The sequence below is a fragment of the Lepidochelys olivacea genome (genome assembly GCF_965140295.1).
Source record: "Lepidochelys olivacea isolate rLepOli2 genome assembly, chromosome: 13".
Lineage (NCBI taxonomy): Eukaryota > Metazoa > Chordata > Testudines > Cheloniidae > Lepidochelys > Lepidochelys olivacea.
Genome location: NC_140423.1, coordinates 28,294,897 through 28,311,541, shown reverse-complemented (window position 1 = coordinate 28,311,541; position 16,645 = coordinate 28,294,897). Strand labels below are relative to the sequence as shown.

At 51.7% G+C, this 16,645-nt stretch overlaps 1 protein-coding gene across 3 annotated transcripts in view; it reads right to left on the bottom strand.

Annotated features, from left to right (window-relative positions):
• NECAB3 (N-terminal EF-hand calcium binding protein 3) overlaps positions 1 to 3,716 on the bottom strand; it is a 98,169-nt gene extending 94,453 nt beyond the window's left edge. For all 3 annotated transcript variants that reach the window (XM_084646313.1, XM_084646314.1, XM_084646315.1), the window contains exon 1: positions 3,344 to 3,716. In XM_084646313.1, coding sequence (XP_084502439.1) covers positions 3,344 to 3,454 — 111 coding nt within the window. In that variant the 5' untranslated portion in view covers positions 3,455 to 3,716. The remainder of the gene's footprint in view (positions 1 to 3,343) is intronic.
• Positions 3,717 to 16,645: the final 12,929 nt, after the last annotated feature.

Here is a 16,645-nt window from a genome sequence, read left to right as displayed (position 1 = left end):
GGCCTAGCAAAAGGGTACCCAGACTTCAGTCTCAGAGGCACACCTAAATTACTTCCCTCGGAGACTACTCTTCCCAACATGCAATGCTCCACCTTGAGACGAGCACCCTTGCTACTGAGATCAAGATTGAGCACTGCATGCTGGGATCTGCCACGTCCATAAGAGGACTTCTATATTAAAGAGAGCCATGGATGGTATAAGTCACTGGGCCACACCTGGTCTTTGAGGTGTCTGTCAGACACCCGTACCTGAGCAAATAGGATTGATTTCAACTGGTTCATGACATGTTTAGAATAGGGGGTGTAATTCCAGCGGATAAAACAGACAGCATGTCAATATTTTAGCATCTAGATTAGACAAGCACTAGTGGGTGTCACTTTTAAACAGTTGCACTTGACAATTCTCACAATTTTATCATGAGTCTCACACTATTTGGTGCTTTCCTTAAAGCCCCAGCTCCTGGAGTCATGTGACTACATGCGAATCTCAGCTCTTTTTAAAGTGAGTTTCCTGCCCACATGGTTGCAGAGAAAAGCTTGAAAACATGATCCCTAAAGGATCTGAAACCAGAATACAAACTAAAAATGACCCAATATTTATTATCATTATTTATATATGATATTTGGAGGTCTGACTCATGATTATTTTTAAACACTTGGGACTGTCAGGACTGCTGTCTACTGCTCTCTGCCACTTTATTTCTCTCTGAAATAGGGCCAGATTTTCAAAGTTCAGCACGGACAGTTACATGCAGGTATTTACATATGGTAACTCATGTGATTCTATACAGGCTTGTACACTGTGCCCATCTCAAGGGTACCTGAGCACCAACCTCCCACATGTGGTCACCTGACACGAGAAGTTAGATACCTGCAAATATATGTGCGCAGCTGCAAACACCTAACGTTGCAAATCAACTGCAAAGGCTGGAATTTGCAAAGCAGCCTTGGGAATCGGGCACTCAGCTGACCTGGGATTTGGGCACCCAATTCTCTTAGGGTCTATTGCAAATCCCAGCCCAAATGTCTGCTCTACTCTTAGCCAGAAACTTAGCTGCTCCTGTCACAACAGACATACTGACCCTGCTCCCAGTGTAATAACACCTCCTCAGCCCTGTCTATCCTCAGTTTAGAGTTTTCAAAGCAAAATCCTGCAGATTTATTTACTGGTGCAAACAGGAACAGTTTATTTGGTCAGACGTCACTGGTTCTGGCTGAGCCATGCTGATTAACTGTGCTCCAGACCCAGCAGTGCTCCAAAGACCTGCAAGTCATGCTCCTCCTGTTGGACTCTGTCCCTGGTGGTTACCTTGGCTATAAATTGCCTCAGGGAAGGGCCGAAGCTTCAATTTCATTTCCATCTGTCAGCATTAAACCCTCCCCCTAGCTACTGGGCCACCCCACCACCAGCTTGATTTCAGTCCGAGGAAGGGCTCCTCACTTGCTCGGAAAGGGGAGGAGGAGAGAGGTGGCCTCTGCCTGAAACAGGAGTGACCAGCACTTTGACAGCCAGGCAAAGAGCCGGGAGCTGAAATGCTGCTTGTCTGAAAATGAAAAAATCAATCCAAACCCATAACTGGGGCTGGTACTTCAGTTACATCTTCCAGAGCGATGTCTCTTGTTGGTGACTCAGTTGCACAAAGCCCAGCGGGTGACCGTGTAGCCACAGGCAGAGGGCCACAGGAGGCCACATTTCTAAGAGTCAGCTGGGCACATTTGACTCTGGGGGTACCCGTCAGACCCTCTGGAGGAGACAATGCCTTGAGCAGTGGTTTCCACAGCTCCGAGCTACTGTCTAAGTAGGAAGCAGTTCCACAGCATACACAATTCAAGAGAAAGGACTGAGGACTAAGATCCATGAGCCAAAAGGAACAATAGCCAATTGGCTGTTTGTTCCTAAAGTCTTTTGCTCTTGTGAGCAGTGGAGGCTGAACTGGCAAAGCCTGGGTGTGAAGGTATGGAGACCTCTCACAAGGAGCCAGAGAGCTCCAGCATCTGGCTTCATAAACATTTCATACAATTCACTTTTGTACCATTAGCCACAGGGGTTTCCATTAAAGTCTCTCCGGTGCACTCAGGTGAGCAGAGCATCACGCACAATGGGCTCTTTGCTTTGAATGTCAAGATGAAAGATATCAACGGAAAGTTCTCCACTGCAGGTACAGCTGCAGGAAGCCCAAACAGCTGCTCTTAGCCAGCTCCTAGCATCGGAGGGCTGCCTGGAAGCCTTAAGTCAGATCATTACTTCAAAGCTGCTTTTAACTCTTAGTTTCTGAGGGAGAGGCAGGGCACACAATGATCAGACAATACCCACAACTCTGCAGTAAACACAGCACGTTAAAAGCAAAGACACTTTCAAATGTTTCCCAGCTGGCAGTCCTCTTTGGAGCTGGACTCGAAAACCCTTCATCACCCACGTTAAGTGTGTAACTGCCAGCTACAATAAACCTTTGTTAACATAGATTTCCCGACTGAGATTTTAAACCACGCTCTGGTGACTTTTACCTCCGGAGCAGCTGTAGGTTTAGTTACAATTACACAATTCAGTTTGGGGCTCAAGCTTCATGAAAATTGACCAGCCCAAAAAAACAAAATCTGCTTCCCTCCTCCCAGGCTACCGATTGAAAAAGAAACACGTACTATTCTACTTGCATGACAATGAAGAAAAACAACACCCCCCCCCGCAAAGCTTGCCCTCAGATGGAGGAGTTAGTAGCATTTTGCAAAGTTGGGGGATGAAATAGGCGTGGGTATTGTTAGGGAACAATGCTAGGAACTGCTCATTGTTCCGTAGGAGAAAGCAAGGATTTCCCCATTCTTTCCCAGTCCAAATGATGGCACTGCACATTATGGACAAATTTTCAACCCCGGGCACCTAGCTCATGGACGCAAAACGTGGGGATGCAAAGACACAATTCTCTGTCCTTTGTACTCACACACCTGTTCTGCCCACCCCACTGCCTGCTTGTGCCCCTGAAGGCAGATTTTGCAGGTGCCCCTTGGTCCCAGGTCGTTGACGGTGCGCACCACGGTGGGTGTGTGCGGGCAGACACACACACACACACACACACACGTCACAGCAACTAAACCAGCATCTTCCCCCGCAGGGTCCTGCCCGGGGGCAGCCCCGGTCAGAAGTCTCCATTGCGGGGCATTCCACCTGCCCTCTGGGACCCCGCCAGCTCCCAGCCCAGCCCAGTGCCCGCAGCCGGCCGCCGGCTCCCGGCTCCGGCTCGCCTGGGCTTGAGCCCCCCGGACCTGGGGGCCGCGGGGAGGGACCGTGACGCTGCTTGCCCGCTCGCCCCGCTCCGCGCACAGGGGGGACGCGCCCCGCGCCGACTTACATCGAGGAGGAGGGAGAGCCCCTGGCCGCGGGGCTGCGGGGGCCGCCCGGCGCCGGGGGTGGGCTCGGCAGGCAGCCGGCACATAGTCAGCATCTCCGCGCAGGCCAGCATCGCCCCCGGCCGGTCCCGCGAGGGCTGGAGCCTGCGACGGGAGTCTCCGGCGGCCGGCCCCGGGGCTGCTGCGCTGGGGCTGGGGCTCAGCAAGTCCCTGGCGCTCCCAGATGCTCCGGCCGCGGCCAGCCTCCAGCGGGCAACTTTCCCCGCCCGCCTCCACGCCCGCCTGATTGGCCGCGAGCGGGGATCGGGTCACGCCAGCCAGCTGCTCCGCTCCGCGGCGCGCCGCTCTCCGGGAGCCCCCGGGCGCGGGCTGCTGCCAGCCCCCTCCGCGGAACCGCTGCCTTCGGTGGGGAGCCCGCCCTTCCCCGGCGTGCCGCGGGGATGGCCCCAGCCTCAGAGGGGCTAGCCACGGAGCAGGCCCCGGCTAGTCACCGCCTTAGCACGGGCACTGAACGCCGCGCCCCCGGGGGTGCGGGGACAGAAAACAAGGGACAGGGCGGCAGGCCTGGACCCCCGCCCTGCGGTCAAGGAGAGAAGCCGTTTGCACGCTGAACACCGGCACCAGGGCAGCACAAGCAGCTGGGCAAGAGCGGCGCAGTGGCGGCGGGCGGGCGGGCGACGGGGGCGGTGCAGCAGGACCCCAAATCTTGTGTTAAAGGCCTGAAACGTCTACGGCCAAATGCAACCAACTCCTATAGCTTCTGCGCTTTGCTGGAAGGATCCTAAGTTCCTCCTAAGAGGTGGGCACTAGGCCCTTTTGCTAAAGGGGCATGGATTTGGCAGCTTTGCGTGTTGCACTAAATAACCGCTTGGACTTGTTTCCAAGAATCCGTCATGAAACAAAGAAAAAAGCCAGCCCAGCGCAAGGGCTCCCAACCTGCAGCCAGAGAGCCCCCTGCACCAGCCCCCCCCCCCTTCCGCAGCTAAACCAAGCCTCTAAGTAGAGCTCCCAAAGACAACCAAGTTTGAGAGAAATGTGAGGTGCAAATAAACCAACGCGTTCCAAAGAGCGGTGTTAAAATGCCAAACAATTGGCAAATGGGAAAATTAACAGTTAGTGCAAACCCTCAGGAAACCTGGAAATCCCCCCCAGTCTTAACTTTGCCCCATCATTCCTGCTTCTCCTCCCCCTCACAGAGCAGAGCCCCACAAGTCTCCACCTAGCTTGTGTAAATTATTACACCCCCCCAAAAAGTAACTACTTTAAAAGAACGTTATTAAGGTTGCAAAGTCAAGTACACAAAAGGTAGGAAATTCCAGAATTAAGATTTTCATGTGCCACCTTAAGTAAGTCCCCTTGTGTGTGTGTGTGTATACATGAGGAGCCAGTCTTTAGTTACATGGTCCCAGATTATATTCTTACACACTCAGTCCATGGGGTGAAAAGTGTTCCCTGAATGAGCCGCTACTCACTATTCTGTTCTATCTTCATTGTTCAGTGTGTAACCTGAGGCCTTATTTACTGCACGCTGTTCAAACCCTGCTCTGAAGACAGAGTTATTCATTTCTGCATGGGCTTTTCTATGGCGCTCGTCACTATAGTATCTGAGACCTGGATCTACAAGGCACTCAGGCATTGCGATGCTGAGCATGGCAACACCGACATTTCAGGCCCCTAGAAAATGACAGGAACATCACTGGGAGCCACAGAGCCTGAGTTAGGCACCACGGCTCCCTATACAATGAATGGGGACCGGCACCTTAGAATGCCACCCATGAAAGCCAGAGGGCCACCTCAGCTAGCAAACGGGAGATGCCAATGCCAGGGGTGAGTCGTAAATCCTGCTCCTCTCTTGGAGCTTGGCACCTAAGTCAGGGCTGCAGGGAGGGGCTGATCTCTGCTAGTGATCCACAGCCGGGAGCCCCCCGGAGGCAGACAGCTCAGGTACCTGTCACTTGTTGGGACAATGAGTTTGGCACCTGCCTCACTCCACACAAAACAGCAGCAGTTGCAGGCAGGTCCCAGTGGACAGCACACTCACTGGGGATGTGGGAGACCCAGGCTCTATTCCCCCATAGCCTGAGGGTGAGAAAGGATTTGAAGAGGGATCTTCCACCTCTCAAGGCAATGCTCTAGCCAGGGAGCAGCGGGATAATTCGATGCATGTCTCTCCTGGTCATGCTGTACCACTAGGGATCAAAAAATGAAAGAGTTAGTTGGCCAGGGCAGGAAACCGAGAAAGAATACAGCTGTAGCAGGCTGGTTGGGCAGCTGTCGGGTCCCCCTGCATCCCACCCTGCCTTGTTGCAATCTTTCTGGGACTGGCCCCTTCTTCGGGAGAGATCCTGGGCCTCCATTTTGCTTGTGGAGGAGACCATGACTCTCCTGCTCTAAAACTGAGTCTCCGATAGTCCTGTCTGCACCCCTAGCTCAGACCTCCTATCCCTGGCCCCGACCCACATCTGCCATGGGCCTCAGTGGATGTCCAGTACCTTTGTAACAGCTCTTCTCTAACCGGTGTAGAAACTTTGCCCCGACCCCTTGCTCAGGCCTCCAGTGCTCCCCGCTGAGGGTTGCTAGCCAGGAGGAAAGGCCAACGTTTCCTCCTGCACTGGTAACATACCCAGAGTTGCCCAAATTTCCAGTAACCAGTGTCTGTCCTTCCCTCCTCAGGGCACCAAGGGAGCCATTTCACAGCAGGGCTGCAGCTGTGATCGCCCCCTCATGAATTCCCCCTTTGAGTTTTGTGCCCGTTCTTTTTCAAGGTGCTGCTCTCGCTCCCCCTCCTCTCTCTGCTGCTGGAACAGCACTGACTCCTCCTGCTCTCTCTCGCCTGCTCCCAGCACCACGGGCCTTCTCCTCTCTTGATCCCAAAGACTGGCACCTGCTGGTGACAATGCTCTAACCCTAAGGTCTCTCAGAGTCAGGGCTCCTCCGCTGTATGCCCAACTCTGTCACTGACTCACTGGGTCACTCTCCCTCCCCGTGCCCTGGTTACAAATAACTAAAGACAAAAGATACCTCAGATTTTATCTGACCAAACCACAGCCAAATATTTTGTCCACGTTTCAGACCTCAGGAGATAAGCTGTCGTGTGCGGCAGGCAGAGAACAGGAGAGACAGTGGTGCCCGCAGTGCCTGAGACCCCTGCACTGACAGGCAGCTGATTAGATGGGATCTACAGATGGTCCCAGAATGGTGATCCCTGCTCCATGATGCAGAGAAAGGAGAAAAAACCCAAGATCTCTGCCAATCTGACCTGGAGGGAAATTCCTTTCCAACCCCAAATCTGGTGATCAGTTTGGCCCTGAATATGTGAGCAAGACTCACCAGCTAAGCATCTGGGAAGAGAGGATTCACTGTACCACCTCAGAGCTTTGGGTCATCTTCTACAGTGTCCTGCCTTCAGCTGTGGCCAATGCCTGATGCTTCAGAGCAGGGGTGGGCAAAATACGGCCAGTGGGCCTGATCCGGCACATCTAACATTCCTGTCTGGCCTGCTAGGTTCTTTGGCTGCCCCCTCGTGATCTCCGGGCTGCTAAAAGTCCCGCGGTGCAGGGGGGAGCTCAGGCAGGCTGCCTGCCTGCCATAGCCCCAGTCGCTCCCGGAAGGGGCTGGCCACTGCTGGCATGTCTCTGCGCAGCCCTGGTGGGGGGAGGGGGGAGAGGGAGGTGGCTCCGCGCACTGCCCCCACCCCCAGCACCTTCCTCACAGCTCCCATTGGCCGGAAACTGGCCAATGGGGGCAGTGCTTGTGGGCGTAGGCAGCACATGGAGACCTGCTGTCCCCCTGCCCCGAAGGGGCGCGCAGAAACATGCCAGCAGCAGCAGGCTGCCAGCCGCTTCCGGGAGCAGGGTGGGGCCACGGCATGCAGGCAGCCTGCCTGAGCCCTGCTGCGCTGCTGGCCGGGAGCTGCCTGTGGTAAGCGCCTTCCAGCCACAGCCTGCACCTCACACCCCCTCCCGCACCCCAATCCCCTGCCTCAGTCCAGAGACACCTCCTGCACCAAACTCCCTCTGAGAGCCCACACTCCTCACCCTCTCTTGAACCCCAACACTCTGTACCAGCCCGGAGCTCCCTCCTGCACCCAAACTCCCTCCCAGACCCCACACCTCCTCCATTAATATAGTAGAAATATGAGGCACATGATGACTTACCAAAATTAAAGGAGTGTACCCTCTGCGAAAATTATTGCCCACCCCTGCTTCAGAGAAAGGTGGGGAAAAAAAACATAATACAGCTGGCCAACTATGCATCAGGAAGCAAAAACTTCCTTCCTGACCCCTGCGGGTGACTGGTGGAAGCCTTGAAGCATGAGATTGATTATAGTCTTTGTTTTAATGCAGAGCTGCAAGTGTGATGAGTATGTTGAAGGGAAACACAGCTTCCTGTTCTCTCTGTGGCCTAGAAAGGAGGGAACGTGGCAAGTGGAAGGGAACAGTTTGTGGTCTGTATGACACTAAATCAGGGTGCAGGTCAGGGATGGGGTTAGTGCTGTGAATGTGCTGTGTGCTGACACAACACAACTCCAAAATGACCCCACCCCAAACAGCTCAGAGTGAATAAGGCAAAAGACATGTGCAGGAAAATCCCATTGGAGCGAATCCACATTGTGTAAGAAGAAACCACGCTCACTGCACTGTTCACTGGGGCTCTGTTGGGCTTGGCTCCAACCTCTCTCTCTTTCTTCTCCCACTCTCTGTCTGCATGGACTAAGGATGCTGGGGCACTGTTCCATCTGTGGAAACAAAATACACAATTATAACAAGAGTGTCCAGCTCCTCCAGGCATTGACTGGGTCTCCCCTTCATCACTGGAGAGATAGCAATGGCCAGGTGGTGCCATCCCCAGTGGGCTATCCCAGAGCTGCCATGCCCACCTGCACACCCTGTTAGGACTGCTCCTGCCCAGGGACACTCCTGCACTTCTGCTGAACTCTCTCCTCAAGCCAAAAGGTTGAGCTCATCAGTCCAACAAACTTGATCTGGATTCAGGCCTTGTCTTTCCATTTCCACTCTGTGTCTTCTCTTTCCACAACTGGGAGTTTGCCAAAGTCATGGGGTGGATTGAGGAACTCCCCACTGAATCATCTTATTATTCTTCACAGGAAAAGTTTGGGCTTAGACACCTGAGGTACTGAAAAGGGAAAAATGGCTTCTGAATGGGAGGGTGAGTGGAACAAGCTCCCCTCTACCCCTGGGGCTTTTCTTCATCAACATGTCTAGGTTTAGCTCTCTCTTTTTCTCTCTCTACAAACAGCTGAACCAAAACCCGAGAGCCAAACCCCATCCCGTCCCTTTGGGGTGTGAGAAATCTCAACACAGATCTGAATTCTGCACCTCAGCCCCATCTCCAATAACACCCCCACACAGGGAGTGAACCTAGGAGAGCCGCAGAATGGACAGTCACCTCCATAGCCCCTTATCAGTCTGGTCCAGAGACTCTGCCTGCACTCGCCAGTGGGAGGGTCTGTGCTTTGCCCAGGGTCCCCATTCCCCATCACTGTTTCTGCGTCCTTGCTGTCTGAGCCTCTCCTTGGGGCAGCCTGAAACGCTGAGCCCGAGGGGCAGGGATTGGTCCCAACAGAACCACGGAGACATGAGAGCATCAGCATGGTGACACCCCATTGATCAGCCCACTGCTCTGAACAGCTGACCAATGAGATCACTGCATGTCCACTGACCTCACAATCACAGTCCAAGCCCCACTCCCTGCTCCAGCTGGCCCCGGTCCTGGGGGGCTCAATCTGACATTATTGTTGTTACTATTGAACAGTCATCTTGATGCATCACGTAAAGGCCAGAGGCAGGTTGGCCCCATTGTTCCAGGTTCTGAATTCCAATATCTTCCCAGGGAATGGGGCTCATCACCCTCGAATCACAGCTTGTTCATTTCATCCCTTCAGGCTTTATCTCCACATCACAATGGCGCAGCATGTGCTAAGCTGTCTGTCTGGGACTGTGCCCTTCTCAGCAATACGCCCCGTGTCTGCACTGTGCTCAAGGGGGAGCCCCACAACTCCACTGGCTTCAGTGCCTCTGCTTCTCACTGGGGCTCCTTCAGCAGGTCCCTACCAGCTTGGGCCCCCGCTAGAGACTTCCCCTCTTCAGAGTCCTCCTTTTCTTTTTGCGAATACAGACTAACACGGCTGTTACTCTGAAACCCCTCTTCAGAGTGAACGTCTGCAGCGAGACAAGACAGCCTGTTTCAAACAAACCAGAACTCAATGCTCCGGGACACTGGGTGAAATGGTAAGGAAAAGCATAATGCAGAACTCTCCCCTAATCTGTCAGCTTCCCCCGGTCTCTCTTTGCATTGGCCTGGAGGACAGACAACTGCTTTGCCCAACAGGCAGTCCTGAGTGGGATCCCTCTCGTGCTGGGAGAGCAAATGTTTTTCACACAAGCCCCTTAATACCAGTGCTGAGTTCCTTCCTCTGGAATCACCACCCTTTGTTTTCTGTACTGCATGCTGGATAATAACCTGAGAGGACTCCATGGCTCAAAAATAAAACCAGCTCCTTCTGAAGAGAACAATTTCCAGATTGTGGTCAAGCCACGTGCACACAGACTGTCTTCCTGCTGCCTCCTCCCAGTTGCGACATAATCAAATTCTGTGTGGTCGCACAGTGTGTAAATGAGCTCAGAATTCAGTCCACAGTGAACTTGGTCTGTTGTACACAATTCTGTACTGTAATATGGAGGGAGATTCCTTCCTGACCCTGGATGATGGTCAGTTTATGCATGAAGATTGAGAGCCTTTGGGATTTTATTTTAACTAGCATATCAGGTGCTAGTCTTATTTACACTCGCCCAGGTCCTGAGCTACAGTCAAGCTGGGCTTGTCACATTTGAGGAGTGGGAATGCAAATGTACCTGTAAGCCACCCTATTTGTCTGCCAGGCTGGTCCACTCCATAAATCAGAGCCACCTCAGGGCTGCTGTAAATAACATCAGCTATGTAGGAGACCAGGAGGTCATAGCTGTTGATTGATGGCTAAAGGACGCCGTGGCCACACCCCCTGCACCAGAGGCCAGGAAATGGAGTGGGTTAGGAGGTGCTATGGTCAAGTATGGCTGGAAATTTATCTCTACAGCAGCTTTGTTCTTGTCTGTGAACCCAGACACAGCTGAGCTGAGTTTACTCTAGTGACCGATGTGTGGGTTCCACTACAGCTCAGAACTAATATGGCATCTTGGGTTGTATTATTCTCTTAGCAGCTTTCAGGAGCCTAGACAGAGTCAGGGACCAGAAAGGGAACCAAGATCCAGCCCTGGGTCCTCAGCTTTGGCTAGTGTTTGCAGTTGTGTAGTGCCATAGAACAATGCCCATGAATCAGAGCGCCACGGCCTTCTAAATGAACAAGAAACCTTATGAGAGTAAAGCAAGCAGTCTGCTGTGCCATCCCTAAGGGGGTTCTGTCTCTCCCCCCCATCACTGCAGAGTTTCTGCCTAGAAACTCCAGCTCCCCTCTACCCGCCTAGTTTCCTGCTATAGATTTAAGCAAACAGTGCACACATTCTCCCAGCTAGCACATATGACATTTTCAATACTAATTCAGAAGAACCCCATGGCTGAAACCCACGGTTAGCAATAGTTTGCTCTCCAAGGGTATGTCTACACTGCAATTGAAGGCGTTAGTGCAGCTCGGGTGGACACACCCATGCTGGCTTTACCTGCGCTAGCATTACTGAAAGAAACGGGGTAGCTGTGACGGCACAGGCTTCAGTATGGGCTGTACACGCACACCAGGCCCCTGACTATCCACGTGTGTTGCTAGCCCATGCTGAAGCCCACGCCGCTGCGTCTACACTGTTATATTGAGTAATGCTAGCCTGGGTGCATCTACCCATGCTACAATCTCACCTTGAAGTGCCGTGTAGACATACCCTGAGTGTAGACAGGAATTCAAGGCTCTGTCTCAGAGCTCCTTGTATTGTTAAGGGGCAGGCTCACCAGTGGATTTTCATGCTTTATTATCAAGCATGCTTTCAATTGTTTAGCTGGAGAGGTAAAAGCCCACTGGAAGGACTTAATCGGCCCCAAGAGTTTAATTCAAGTACAAAGCCATTGAAACTAGACAATGGTTTATGACCAAGTATGTCTAAGCTAATACTAGCCTAAGCCACCCCACCTTTGTTGTTACATGCCCCAAATTAGAGCAGCAAAGATTTATATAATCCACACCGGCCCTGTCATAAATATAAAGGGAAGGGTAACCACCTTTCTGTATACAGTGCTATAAAATCCCTCCTGGCCAGAGGCAAAATCCTTTCACCTGTAAAGGGTTAAGAAACTACGGTAACCCTGCTGGCACCTGACCCAAAATGGCCAATGGGGGGACAAGATTCTTTCAAATCTGGAGGGGGGGGGAACAAAGGGTTTGGGCTGTCTGTGCGATGATTTTGCCGGGAACAGATCAGGAATGCAAGCCTTACAACTCCTGTAAAGTTAGTAAGTAATCTAGCTAGAAAATGCGTGAGATTTTCTTTTGTTTAATAGCTTGTAAAATAAGCTGTGCTGGAGGGAATGTGTATTCCTGTTTTTGTGTCTTTTTGTAACTTAAGGTTTTGCCTAGAGGGATTCTCTATGTTTTGAATCTGATTACCCTGTAAAGTATTTACCATCCTCATTTTACAGAGGTGATTCTTTTACCTTTTCTTTAATTAAAATTCTTCTTTTAAGAACCTGATTGATTTTTCATTGTTCTTAAGATCCAAGGGTTTGGGTCTGTGTTCACCTGTACCAATTGGTGAGAATTATTATCAAGCCATCTCCAAGTGGTCTCTTTCCCTGTTCTTTGTTTAAAACGCTTGGTGGTGGCAGCATACTGTTCAAGGTCAAGGCAAAGTTTGTACCGTGGGGAAGTTTTTAACCTAAACTGGTAAGAATAAGCTTAGGGGGTCTTTCATGGAGGTCCCCACGTCTGTACCCTAGAGTTCAGAGTGGGGAAGGAACCTTGACAGGCCCCATCTGGATTTTCACACAACGTTTTATCTGTGTGGTGTCTCCAGCTTACGTACAGTACACAATTCCATTAGAGAGTGAGCAAAGCGCTGCTCTCCTGGCGCGTTACTCTGTGAGCAAGGAGCGTGTTGAACTGAAATGTCAAGGTTTTAATCAGGAAGATTGGCAGCGACATACCTGCATGATTGCTCCTGGGGGGAAATGTAATCATGGCTGGCTGAGTTGTGGCTACTGCTGCTGTTGTCATAACAAAACCAATGCTTTAAGCTGAAAGGAGCAGAAAGCAGCTGCACAGCAGAGAAAGAATGGCCAGAGTCAATCCACGCAGCTACTTAACTTTCCCAGGGGTGGGCTGAGGTGCAGCTGTAACACAAGGTGATGTTCATTGGAGAGGCATGAGGTCTGAAACCAGCTCTTGGGAGAGCAAATATCTTGACCTACAATTACTTTGGCTCCAGCACGTCCTGATTCCTCCCTCTTTGGCTCTCCACTTTTATGCACTCTCTGAGTTTACGGGATGGACTTCCCAACCTCTGACCCCGAGTACTGCCTGGCTTGCTGTTTCTCTCCCATTCTTGCTCCTAGGTGGGGGCGCATGTTGCTATTTCAATATGTTCATGTGCAGGGAACAACGCCCACCTTGAATATGTTCCTCGTCCCTGTGCTGGGGTTTGCTGGATTCACAACAGCTGTTCCAGTTTTACCATTAGGAAGGTCTCCCCAGGCCACAGAGCAATGCGGAGAAAGCTCCAGCATGGTCCATTCCATACCCGTCTTGTGCTGCAGCCTCCTAGACTTCCAGTTCCTTCCACCTCCTTCTCTCAAGATCTACTGCCTGGGAACAGAGAAATCTTTCCTCCCCATGACACTTTGCCCAGCATGCACTGGGATCAGAGGGGAATTCCCCATCCCCATCTCCTTCTTGTTTTAAAGGCACAATACTGTTATACCAATAAAAGAAAAACCAGCAGGATCTTGTTAAAGGGAAAAAGGCAAAATACCACATTTATTGTGGATACAGAAAGAATCATAGTAAGCAGTTAGTTATAGCTATAACATTCCATTCAATCTCATATTTATTCACACATTCATTCATACAAACACACGCACACAGGTTCTACAAGGTTGTTATCATAGTTACCAGCCTTAGAGTTGCTCATGCCAAGCCACTGGCCAGGTGGCCTGGACATGAGGAGGGAGCAGGACCTTGTCAAATGCTCATCTGATGCTCCTGGAAGTTGGTTTGCAGAATCAGACCCCAAAGTTCTCACTTTCTAGAGTCCATTTGTATAGGAATTTCTTCCTGTGCCAGTCTATGGGAATTGCTTCATCATGCTGTTGCTGAATCAATCAGCAGATGGCACATTCCTGACGGCTCCGTGCTGCTAGATGTTATCTTGTTCTTTGGTTCTCCCATTCTTGAGGCTGTTGGGTGGATTCCAGTCTGCCCTCCGGGGGTCCTCTGGTTATTTCCACTTGACGCCTTCTTCAGCCGATAGACACTGTATTCTTAGGCTGGCACCTCCCCGATCATTCAGTTATTATCCACACCAAGCATGCATCCACATACATCCTCTATCTCTATTTTAATCACAATTGTTAATACAACAAAAGGGCGGGGAGTCTCTGTTTCTGTTGTTACAGAGTATTGCTTTGAGTCTCTCTCTCTGTGAATTGCTTTGAGAACAGACTCAGTCTTAGAATGTACTAACGCAATTAGCAGCTTGCAAGTTTCACACAGAGAGGGAGAGAAACAGCACCAAAAACCAAGAGACCTCTTCATTAGTAATACCCTGGAATTTAAACTGTGGGGAATCAAACTCATTTGTGATTTTAATACAGAACTTCTTTAATATGATCCAACAATACACCCTAAGCAGATGCATCCCTGGTGTAGCTACATGGACCCCAGTAGAGATACAACACAACCACCACTGACTCTCCTGAGTAGATTCTTCTCTTGGGGAGACAGCTGGAGCCTAGCCAAGCGGACGAGGCTGAAGTCTCCATTCGTTCGCAGAGCCGCTCTCGTGCCATCACTGTTTAGTTCAGTCCATGGAATGATGATTGGGGCTGCGGTGCAACTGTGGATAGGAAATATAACGATGGTGACAACAAAGGCTCTGCCATTGCCACCTTCACTCCAGAGATGTGACACGCCCAAAGCTAGACTCCCGAGTGCGTGGTCTCATGTTTGCATCCAACTTGCTGGCTGAGGGCTGCATGTGCCTGGTGCAGGACTGCCAGCCAGATCAGGCTGAGGTCTCACTTGGTGCCCAAGGAACCTGTCAGGGCTCTTGGGTTTGTTTCTTCGGCCTGTGCTCATGTTACCCCAACAGAGCCAACTACTGGCTGGATCCTGTCTCCTTTCATCCGCCTCACACTCCTTTCAAAGGAATCTGGCCCACTGCATGCCCAGCCCTAGACCAAAGGGCAGAGCTAAAGGGCGTGGAGTCTGAGCAGCCCTTGCTAAGGAGGGAGCTTATGCCTGATTAGACACATGCAAACAAGCACCTTTCCCTTCCCACTGACCCCAGAAGCAATGGGTAACATCATGGCCGTCCCTAGACATTGTGGTGCCCTACGCAGTCCCCCCGCGGGGGGTGGGGGACTGCACCCAAGGCCTGTGGGGGGCAGGAGCAGGCTTGGAGGGCAGGGGGGGAACCGCCCCCCAGCACAAACCAGCGGAGCGGATTGGGGCCGGGTTGCTCCACTTCCTGCCGCCCAGTGATTGTAGGGCGGGCCCGACCCCGCACTCACAGGACGGCGGGAAATGGAGTTTCAGACTGTCTGCAGACTCAGGCACATATCACTGTATCAGTTTATACTCACTTTGAATTTTCAAGATTATTTTTGTAACCATAAGCGCTAGAGACTTAAAATTTATTTATTTTCTTTTCAATTGTGTTTCTTGAAAGCTTTGGCTCTGGCAGCAGCCAGAAAAATTCCCATTTCAAAGAACCACTGTGAATTAATACAGTTCCGACCAAGCCTGTGGCTGTAAACCAACTCTGCGAGCACCTCCCTGTGTGCAGTTTGCCTATCTGCTTTCAGATATTTCCAGCCCCCACTGATTATAAGGTATTTTGGTGACTGCAGTGAGATCATTGGTGTTGACTGCAGCTTAGGAATTTGCATCCCTTGGGCCTGAGTTTGGGTACCCAGCTATCATCCAGCTGCAGACTGATCCCATAGGCATGACAACATTGTGGCTGATAACTGATTCGCATTTCCTGTCTCAAAAGATCTCAGGGGGCAACCAGCCCTGCATTAAGCCTGTGGAAAAAATCAAGATGAGTTCAGACTAGAGCGAGATCAGCTCGCACTCTGTCCGCCCAAGTATACTTCTCAGCACTGCGCAGGAGGTCTGGCCAGGGCATTCCTTCAGTGGCCTCATAAGTGCCAACTGGAGCCTAATGGCCCAGTGTGTGATAGGCACTCACGTGCATACAGCACCCTTCCTCCTGCAGGAGCCAGGAGCTAATTCCAGCCTTCGCCAATGGATTTTAACACGTTAAACCAAGAATTACTGTGCCCAGCCTGGAGCCATTATTCCCCCTGCCACTCCGCATCTGCAGGGACAGAGGAGGAGACGTCAGCACCACGCTGGGCATGGGAAGATAGAGAATACCTGGCCCCTGCTCTTGCTGCTGCTACTTCTAGCAGATGGTAAAGAGGAGCCAGCCTCGTCATCACGCTCCTCTCCAGGAGTAGAGACTGGGGCTGCACACAGCTGCCAGGGGCTGTCTGCAGTGCTGTCTGGGGTCACAGACTCCATCCTGAAACTATATACAGCCCTTGTGTGCGTCTGTGAGAGAAAGACACCGCTTCACCCCAAAGGGGCATCACTGTGTTCCCCACCGCACCACATCCTCACATGTGGGGCATTGGGTGTCCCCAGGAGAGAACTGGGGTCATCACCATCCTCCACCTCCACTGGACCAGACGCTGCATCTAGGATGGCTGGTGATTTGCGGTGCCAACTCCCCTCTGCCACTGCAGAGCTGCAGTCCATCCCCACATGCCCTGATCTCAGTGCAGGGGGAGCTCCAGCATCCCTCGGGAGCATCCTTGTGTCTCACGGAGCTTAGGGAGCCTCTCCCTGTGCATCTCCCTCTTATTCACTTGCGGGACCATCGGATTCGGTATCTGGCCCTTGCGGATTTAACTTCCTGCTCCATCAGTCGCTGAGCTGGAGAGAACTTCCCACTAGTAGGGGCGTTGCTATGCAGTTTAAAAACCCTGGAATGGGTGGATCCAGACCAGCTGCTGCAGACATCAGCAAGATGCTTTAAGTGATGCTGACAGGTTTTCCCGCTGATTCATTTGCCTGGGAG